At 36.3% G+C, this 10,751-nt stretch overlaps 1 protein-coding gene across 1 annotated transcript; it reads right to left on the reverse strand.

Moving 5' to 3' along the window:
* LOC129303400 (TPR repeat-containing thioredoxin TTL1-like) lies at positions 1 to 3,625 on the reverse strand. Its single transcript, XM_054942689.1, has 7 exons — positions 2,364 to 3,625; positions 2,086 to 2,278; positions 1,828 to 2,000; positions 1,329 to 1,662; positions 1,022 to 1,226; positions 824 to 924; positions 1 to 735 (listed from the first exon to the last, which is right to left on the reverse strand). Exons 1-7 carry the CDS (start codon positions 3,212 to 3,214, stop codon positions 583 to 585), a joined length of 2,010 nt encoding a protein of 669 aa, XP_054798664.1. The 5' UTR covers positions 3,215 to 3,625; the 3' UTR covers positions 1 to 582.
* Positions 3,626 to 10,751: the final 7,126 nt, after the last annotated feature.

The following is a 10,751-nucleotide window of genomic DNA, read 5'->3' on the forward strand; positions in this document are numbered from 1 at the left end:
TTGAAAACACACGTTGATATTTTTTTAATCATCCTATTTGACTACAAATATTTATAATTTATCCACATGACTCACTTCACATAACACATTCCTTTTGAAATAGACGGACTACTGGTCCTAGCTATTGCAGGTCTGCATAATTGCATTTATGGCTTTGATTAGCCATTGGTACCTTCGAGGTAATCAAGAAACCAACCAATAAACCTATTCTGGCAGTTGAAACAATCTGTCTTCTTCCTTTTTGTGTTGATCCTAACGTCCTAGTTATTTAGGCATGCCAAACCAATGTGAAATACACGGTATGAAGAACAAAGGGCTGCACAAACTTTCAAAGGATTCAAAGAATCAACTAATCACACAATGAATTCCTTTTTTACTTGTCCTATGGCCACAACGACGCTCGGCTTCCTTCAACGTTTCCTCTGCCTTGTAAGAATCGTCGATAAATTTATGCAGATACAATTAGTCATAACTTAGTTTCCCATCTCTGGACGTGATTACATTCCCTTTCATTTTCCATAGTCGAACCTTCTTCCTCGAGTGCTCAGCATAGAGTTCTTACCCGAGGACTGCAATTTATCTTCAGCCAGTATACAGTTTAACCGATCTTTCTAACAACTCGTGTTTGTTGCCCGGAATCTCTTTGACCCTTGATCCGTTCTTGTATATTCTGAAGGCCGGGACAGAGCTCACGCCTTCTGACTTTGCCAAATATGGGTGGTCTTCGATCTCCACCTGTAGTTTTTCTAATATATTAATAAAACAGTATGAAAAGGAGAAACATTCTGAAGTATAAACCTTGAACAAGTGGAAGATAAGCAACCTTGAGGAAATTAATAGAGGGAAATCTCTTGCATGTTTGCTCCAATACCAGCAATACTTGCTTGTGGGTTGCCTTGTTGCAGAACAGAACCACGGACATTCCTGTTCATATCAAAGAAACAGTTAGCATTATTTTGTAATGCAAAATTCCTCTTCAAGTGAACTTGCATCAGAGTCATGACAACCAAAGAGGACTTACCTGGCAAGGTAACATAATGTCTGAAGCGATCGTTGCTTGAGATGAAAACCAGGTTGGAACCAAATTTCAAGTCTTTAATATCTTCTCCTCGTAGCATCTTGAGTTGAAGTTGTGCCTCAAACAGAGCCCTTGCCACTTCCTCATCCCCTGGCTTTTCCCTCATCAGCATTTCGTAGTCTTGAATGGCAGCCCCCCATCTTTCCAACTAAATCCAATTAAAAAAAGGACAATATTATAAGGATTACTTACTCCAAACAAGTATGTACTAGAAGAAATTAGAACCAATTGAAATATGAAATCAACTCACCTTGGCGTTGCAATTTGCCCTACGTAACCTTGCCTTGCTGTAATAAGGCTGAACAGCAAGGGCTGCACTACAATCTTCAATTGCTTTCTCAAACTGACCGAGCTTAGAACGACAAGCTGCTCTGTTGCATAGCAGCACTGAGTTGAACGGATCATGCTCTAGCCCTTCGCTGTAAAACCCACACGCTTCCATAAATTTGGATGCCTTGAACAGTATATTTCCACTCATTCTGGCTGATCTCACTGCTCTCGTCTTTCTTACCGCTGCATTCACCTCTTTGTTGGTTGGATCAAGTTCAGCTGCTTGCTGAGCAGCTGTCACGGCATCGTCAAACCTGTTCATGTGGATAGAATTTGGATGAGCGATGCTGCTATAGGAAGACTCTTTAAACGTTACTTTCACAATGAACCAGTATGAATATCATAAACAAATCATATAATAATGGGGGGGAAGAAAAGTGGAACCAAGTAGCCTGCTTTGGCTGAAGTATCTGACTAACCTGCCCGCTGCCAATTGAACCTGAGCGCCTACTATCAACAAATATGCAGTATGCGGTACGCCAAAAATCTTGATAGACCAATCAAGTTCAAATTTGGGCAGTTTTTCGTAGGTAGAAGATGCCTCTCCATGTTTCAGGAGCTTCAGTAAGGCTTCTGTTAGCAAAGCATAGACCTGACAAACATAACCATTTCAAAATCAGTACGTACATCACAAGGGAAGTGACAAAAATTAATAAAATGAGAGCAAGGATACGAACCTGCGGAGCTGAATCAGCACATAATGATATTGCATATTGTGTTTCCTTTAGTATAGTGTTCCACTCGTTCACTTTACGAGCTTCAAGGCATTTTTTAACGTGCTTTTGAAGGGCCTGAGCTTGGAATGCGAGTACGGAGTCCCCGTATGGAGTTGAGTTATTGCAGTGCATGGCCTTTTCTGCTTCTCCGAGTCTGCATTAAGATTTTCAAGTCTATAAGGAAACCGAACAGAAAGCATAGTCTAAATCACCAACTTTCCACATCCATTTCGGAGTACCTGAGATATATAGCCGCCAAACGGTGGTGAGCTCTTGTATAAGAAGGTTCCAGGCGAATAGCTTCCTCACATTCAACCATTGCTTCCGGAAGGCGGCCTAAGCCCATCAGAGCCGCACTCTTATTGCAATGATAAGTTGGCTTACTTGAATCCAGAAGAATGGCTCGGTCGTACAGACTCAGAGCTTCTTCGAATTTCCCCTGCTTGTAGGCTTCATTTCCCTCGGCCTTCAACACCTCAGGGTCTATTCGGATCCTCTGTCTCCGCAGTTGCGCGAGCTCATCGGTGTTCTTCCTCATGATGTTCCCCATCCCGGCGTTATTGTGAGAACTGGTCACGGAATTCAACTCTTTACTCTTGGGAACGGATTCCACTTTCTTTGTAACGCTAGTTCTGGGGCTGTTATTTGTGAGCAAATTCCCAGTGAGTTTCAAGTTAACCGTGGCTTTATTCTCGTTCTCTCGCTGGTGACTATTGCTTATCCTAGCAAGCTCCAGAGAACTCCCGGCGGGCTCTCTCTGTAATTTGTTCTCGTCATTCTTCGTGCTGGTTGAATTACCTGAGGAAGACGTTGAGCTTCTAGCAGCATCTGAAGGCCTCCGGTTTTGACTGTTGTGATGACCGGAGGTGCTCTTTCTTGGTTTTCTGATCCGAATCTGGTTTGTGGGACTCGATGGGAATATTTGGCGCTCCCTTGGATTCATGATTCGGAGGCTTTTTGTAACCGTTTTTGCTCTCCTTGCTGTGTATATTGTGGGTAGATTTAATGGATAATGAACGCAGGGATGATTTTCGCAGCAGGTAGCTTCTGAGAAGGGAAAGCCTCCCCACAAAACCACAGCCCAGTTCATTGGCCACCTTGGTTGTTTTGACGTTCCCTGCCATGTCTTTCAGCCGAAACTCCTGTCGAAGAAACTTGGAAGTTCTATACGACACGAATGACAGCGAAGTCACTATAAACTGAAGGATATAAAGAGACGGAGAAGGCAAAACAAGCCAGGAGGGGTAAGAAATTGGAGTTGGAGGAAATCTTAGAGACGGTGAAAAGGAATTTATGAAGGGGATGGCGTAGACAGGGATGACTTCAATACTTTATAAAGCCCCGGATTAGGTCGTGTATATATATTTAAATCTCGGAGTCCGCTAGAGGGCTTTCCGAGAAACCGAGTAACAAACTTGAGACTAATATTTTATTTTCTTGCGGATACAGATTACACACTCAGCGGGTAGAACTGAGGATTCAAAAGAAAACAGGGAGATACGCGCGCTTCAGTTACAAGGAAAACAGAGCAAGATAAGTTTTGCGCCTAAAATGACACACACCCAATACAATTCAAGGGAAGGACGAACCCACGACTGTGTAGCACAAAAGCGTGCTCTAAGATCCATGGACAGTTCGAATTCTACTTTCCGTATGACGGATTTGGAATCTACATGGACCGAAAAAATTTGCTCTTTTACTGAAATTGGCGGTGATCGACCACCTTGTACACGTGTATTCGGTTAAATTGCGCTCTCCAGTCTTCACCCATGGCCCAGGACTAAATTAATTAACTCATTTACTTGAATACGGAATGACTTGTACTTTATTTTACTGTACGGCTACAAGAATGAAGCTTGTGACAGAAACAATTAGACTTTTAAAAGGTTTTTAAAAAAATAAAAAAGAAAATATTCAGCATACAGTCGCAGATCAAGTTCAGGCATCTTCTTAAAACCTTCCTTTGAATTGTTAAAATAACAGCAATTAATTGATGGCAATTTCTTCAGTTAAACTTGATGGTGGTGGCGGGCATTATTACGCATTAGATGACAGGAGTCGCAATTTTCTAAGAGTAAGCTATGATTAAAGTTTTTTTTCTAAAAATACGACATGCAAGCAAGGAGCTTTAAAATAAAATCATTTATTTTACTCCATTTTACAGAGAAAATGAATTTAACCAAAGCAACCAGCAGCCTTTTTTTGTTATGGCCAATAAAAAACTAGGAGCATTTTTTTGTTTTTTAAACAAAATTATTCACTTTAGGGATTCTATTTTAGGATAAATTAAATAAAAAAGTGTGTGGAGTGGGTCATCTCTCTATATACTGCAATATCAGTATATATGAGTGGTCTTTCGATTGGAAATGATTAGCCTGGATGATTTAGGGGTTTGCATGATGTATTAATAATTTATATTTTTGAATTCCCTTTGAATCAGTCATAGCTGATGTGGGTAGCTTTTGACTAAGAACAAAACAAAGCATTTAAAAGACATGGCAATAATTAGAAGAATATTTGCATTAAGCTGAGTCGGAAATTGAAAAAGGAGAACAATGTGAAAGAATATCAGTAATAATGATAACAGCCACGACGGGCAGTGATTTTTAAATAATAATAGCTGGTAACAACCTCTCCAGTAGTAAAAAGCACAGGGTTGAATTTTAATGAGAATGAAGAGCGCTTAGTTCAATAATGCATAACGAAGGAGCACTGCCAACAACGAAAAGAACTTGTCAAAAAAGTTGAACGGATGATTTTTTTTTTTTTCTCTTCTTTTCTTTCTTTTTTTCTTTCTTTTTCGACATAGGGCCTTACCTGACCAGAAGACCCCACAGCAATAAGAAGCAGCCCTGAAGCTGCACGAACATATTATAGTAGCTTTTAGCTACCTTCCTGTCTAGTGTCTACTCCAATTCGGGGGTTGGTGGCGAATCGGGGATTCTTTCATGTCACGATTTTCTTAGTTTTTGAGGGGGTAAAAAAAAAAAGATAGATTACATGTATTTGATTTTTAAATTATGATAAAATTATATTTAATATATTCAACTATTTGTTAAATTAAATAAAAACACATCTCAAATGTAATTTAAACATGTTTTTGAAGGCTATTCAAACATGTTTTAATTAAAATTAAAATCTCCCAAGCAAATGTTTGTTTGGATTCTAGCTAGCCATGCCGGTCGTTTTTAATTATGTGGTCACTCTAATTATAAAATGCTCTAGAGTTGAAACATGTTTGTCAACCGCTTGTTTTGCCGACACGAGACAGAGAAATCCAAACGGATTCCCTCTCATCCGTGCGACCTATTCAAAAAGTGGGTCAATGTTCAACGGCAAACACAATCAGAATGTCCATCTCCGACAATGGGACAAATTCAGGGGAAGAAGATAATGGGTTTATATGCAGCCTTCTCGCCCCGTTTGGTGTCCCCAACAAGCTTCGGTGACCAGATCTATCGTCGGTGGCCTGGGGATTAACGGTGGGTCCACGCGTCCATTAATTGACAAGGGGTTTAGATTGACGCAGCGGAGAATAAATTAGATCATTAGAATATTATAAAGCGGAGGGTCCCTGTAACCTTTCCTCTTGTTTGTTGGGTTACAGAGACCATCCAACGGTTTCATATTTTGAGAGGTGCTATTCTTTTCCCGTCCCCTTCCCCAACCTAACCCCAATAACGCACTTGTGTGTGCATCCGTGCGCAATCATTGTTCTTTTTTACCCTTCAATCTCATTCTCATTTATTCTTACACGTCTTCAATCACGCTGATCGATGCCTTCTGCTTTCTACATAGATACGAAACAGTGAGCCGAATAATTAGGAAATGGAGGTTTGATGACTTTCAAGCTTGTCCTGCCCAGTTATTAGGAAATAGAAAAAAGAAGCAAATGTGAATCACGGAGTTGTAGTGTCACATTCCACGCATCCATATATTATTCTGAGAAACATGTGCATGCATCTCGACTTGAACCGAATAATTAATCAGTGAATGGGTAAAAGACTGGAGACGGGTGTGGTTAGGAAGGAATAATGATCGATAAAGTAATGATATGAAGACATGAATGGATAGATGGATAGACAATATAGTTTGAAATGATGAAGAGAGTGATAAGGAGACGGCCGATGATATAGGCAGCGAGGGGAAGGCCAGAGGGAGGAATGAAATGAAGGAGATGATGCGACTTCGGAGAAGAATGAACAAGAAGGGGCAATAGTAGGGGCCAAAGAAGGGGATGGGATCTGTACAGAGACGTGAGACGCAAGACGGGGGATGGGAAAGAGGGAAAACTCACATGAGATCTCATGTCATTCAGATCTCCTGAAATTTACTCCATGCTTGTCTCTTTCTAATGATGTCCTCAACCCCCCCCCCCCCTCGCTTTTGTCAATGAAAACTGTAAACGATGGCTGAACCGGAATTTTCTTTTTTGAAAGGCTAGGATGACAAAATATATATGTGAAATTTAAAAAAAGTTAAATCTATATATATAAATAGCATAACATAGATATTTTAACATTTTCATTTATACTCAATTTGACTTATATATAACAAAATAAATATATATATATTTATTAAGTTTTACACATCAATTTTTATGGCATAAAAATAATTAGTTATTATGTCCATATTTTATAATAAATTTTTTAACAATTTCCTACTTAATATAACTTATCATTAAATTAGTGAAAATTTTATATTCCCTATGAACATCAAATAATTTAAATGCATCATTCGAATCTAAAGTTCTATCCAATATAATAAGCTAATATTATTTATTTATTAAATTTATTATTTAATTCTTTCAATTAATAATTTTAATAAATAAATATATTAATATAGTAATAATGCGCAATTGTCACAAAATATTTATGGCGAAGAGATCAAATTATATCAGAGTAAAAATTATTCATATAATAAATTTTAATAGTCTAATTATTAAAAAAAGTAATTTTTTTTAAAAAACATCTTAATGATAACGTTTAAACTTTTGCATAAATGATTTTATTATAGATGTAATATATCTTGAATTTTTTATTGCAATGCTTAATAAAATTTGTTAATAATAATTCTTATAATTTCTTTCATTAAATATAAAACGAAAGCAAAATAAAATAATATCAATACTTTAAAAACATATGAAACATTATCTTATTAAAAATAAGTAGATTCTATAATAACTATAATTTCAAGCTGCTAAAATAGTTTCATTATATATATTTAAAAGACTACATATAAAATTAAAATAAAAATTTCATTTAGTATTTCAAAACTCCTATCATATGCCAACTTAAAAGGTCGAAAATATATAACTCTTATATTTTAATGAGAAAAAATTAAAAAGTTAAGAGGGTCACGACTCCTGCCCCCGTCTCCACCCGTGAATGTAAAACGTATGTTGAGCTGCATGCATATTTACGCCAAGCAACAAATTCTGAAGCTCCATTTTTTTAGCAGTGCTTTTTCACTTGGCTGATGGCAATGATCCAAGCACTTAAACGCCGAAACCAGCAGGAAGGGAACAGGAGCTCTGGATATATATTTTTTGTTTGCTTATCACATGTACATACATGACTGCTGGGTTTAAGTGCTCTTGGATTCTGTTATGTTATTATTATGGCTTTGCAATATATATACAGGTTGTAAACTTTCTGGTACATTTATCTTCACCAGATATGGCCTGAAGCTGTAATCGAATATCACAATACTTGGTCGGTTCATAAAGGCCGCATCATTGTGAAAATGCCTGGTGTTTGTAAAATTCAGCATCAAAGAGTTTTGAATCCCATATGACGAGCCATGGATGGAAGATGGGATCGTCCTCACATAATCTTCATGACAGAGAGGAAGTATAGTCCGTGCAAGAACGGAGACGGGTGTTGAGAAACAAAGAACAGAGAGGCTAGGAGAGAGGAAGAAATGAAAAGGTTCAATGGAACGCGTGGGAGTGAAAAGATGAAAAGAGAGGAGAGTTAGAAAGAATGGGGATTAATTCGATGGATTTCCAAAATTGATAAACAAGGGACTAAAATATCAAAATTATTCGGCCAAACCCTTTCAACAGCCACAATGAGAAACCGTTAAAACTGAAAAATACCGGGCTTGTTGGTGTTTCGACTTGTTATAAGGTTTGCATGCAGTACACCACAATGGAGACTCAACTACAAGACCATTAACTCAGGCCCAAGAAAACTAATGGCCCATCTGGTTATTGGAGAAGAATGAAATGGAATGATTTATAGAGAACAAAGATGAATTTAAATAAATTTGTAAAATGATAGAGAAACGAGACAATAAAAAAATTGAAGTTATCAGATGATAGAGAGGTGAGAATGGGAATTGCCATGAATAAAAAAATCATCAAACCCCATTCTCATCTTTCCATTACTCGAAAGCTCTCATCTCTCTGTAATTTTCATCTCTTCATCAAATACACAACCTTATTGTTGTCTATTTTGCTTATCATCAATGCATTCCTATCCTTTTCGTTTCATTCCAATTAAATAGGTCTTGAGCTCGTCAACTATTAAGGCGAGTCTCGTATAACCTTTTAGCCCCCCAACCCTTCTAACAAAAAAATAAAAAAAAATCCACCTATACAGTCATACTATATACTGAACAAGAAAAGAAAAAAGAAAATAACAATTATGGATCCTATAAAAAATGATATAAAACGAAGAGCTTTAAATTGTAAATACAAAGTTTTAGTTGAAAATTTCTTAAAGTTCCAGTTATAAATAAAATCTCATTTTGCATTAGTTTCTCCACAAGTTTTAGAAGTTGGAGGTGACAGGGCAGTGAGAACCAATCACAAACTAGAAGGGTTTTTTTTTTTTTATGGAAGGGTATTTATGAAATATTAATTAAAAAAATGAGGATAATATATTCAAAAACTTTAATTCCCCTAAAAGACACCCTAAATTGGAAAGGAGCAACATGGGAAGACTTCCACAATTTTCAACCAAATGATGGGAAGGGATCATCTTCTCTCCCCTCCAAAACTCTTCAACTAAACATGGTGGCAGAATTCAAATATTGGGGATGGAAGCTTCGATCAATGATGATTAAGTCTGACTTTCTGATCATTTTTTTTCAAAAAAAAAAAAGAAAGAAAGAAAAAAAAACTTTATGACCCCTTTGGGCTTTTTTCTTGCCAGCACACCCCTTTAGGCTTAAAAAAATTCAGAACCCGTCACAATGAAATTTAAGCACATATATATATATATATATATATATTGGTAATAGAAATTTAAGCGTATTAATTCTCAAACACCTCACATGCACACAAAGCAGGACGCTTTAATTTCCTTAGGATGGTTGGGCTTAAGAACCTGTTTGGTTTTGGGCGAGAGGAGGGGAGGAAAGGAGAGGAATTTTAATAAAAGAGAAAAAAAGAATTTTAATAGAGAGGAAGGATAATACTTTATTTTATTTAGGAAGGAAGGAGAAAAAAAATAAACATATATAAGTAATTTTATTCATATCTTATTAAAATTATGTTTTCCTAATAAAATATAGTTATTAATGTTTTTAATATATAAACTATAAGTATATAATTATCCATAGTTCATATATATGTATTGCTAATAATATATTCAATAATAATTCATTCAAAGTTCATAAAACAAAGATAAGACTTTGAGGATGCAAGCTTCGATTAATGATGACTCGGTCTAACTTTCTAATGATTTTCTCTTTAAAAAATAACTTTCTCACCCCTTCGGGCTTTTTCTTTGCTAGCACATCCCTTTGAGCTTAAAAAAATTCAAAACCCGTCACTATGAAATTTAAGCTTTTTTTTTTTGTGACAGAAATTTAAGTATGTTAATGCTCCAACCCCTTACGTGCGCACAAAGCGAGTTGCTTTAATTTCCTCAGGATGATTGAGCCTAAGGACTTGTTTGGTTTCAGAAGAGAGGAAGGAAGGAAAGGGGATGAAGTTTAATAAAAGATAAATAAGGGATTTTAATAGAGAGGAAGGATAATACCTTCTTTTATTAAGGAAGGAATGGAGAAAAAATAAATAAATATAAATAATTTTATCCGTATGTCATTAACATTATTTTTTCCTAATAAAATATAATTATGAATGTTTTTAATATGTAAACTATAAGTATATAATTATCCACAGCTCACACACACATGTATTGTCAATGATATATTCAATAATAATTCATTCAAAGTTTATAAAATAAGGTAAGAGAAAACAGTAAGTTTATTAACATATAATGGAAGAATGGCAAAAATAAAATGCAAGGAAGGAGAAAAATATGATCTCCCTTAGTTCAAGTCTTCAATTCTTAAATGATTCAATAATGATAGCCTCATGTAGGCTAGGATAGGGAAAAGCTTTACCAAATTCAAATGATGGCTTGAACGGAAAAATTTAATCTCGAACATGGAATGTGACTTGAATGCAGGGAGCAAAAATGATAGTGCAAGTTGAAAGGAGAGACGCAATTTAAATAGAAGGACACATGGCAACAAAAAAGAAGAAACATTTTTGGAATATATTAGTCCCAATACAATAAAATTATACCCCTCCTTTCTTCATCCTCCTATGTTAGAAGGGAGGGGAGCAAAATTCCTTTCCTTCTTTTCCTCTAAACCAGACATAACTTATA

The sequence above is a fragment of the Prosopis cineraria genome, unplaced genomic scaffold (assembly GCF_029017545.1).
Source record: "Prosopis cineraria cultivar Desert tree isolate PC_DT_omini unplaced genomic scaffold, ASM2901754v1 PC2, whole genome shotgun sequence".
Lineage (NCBI taxonomy): Eukaryota > Viridiplantae > Streptophyta > Magnoliopsida > Fabales > Fabaceae > Prosopis > Prosopis cineraria.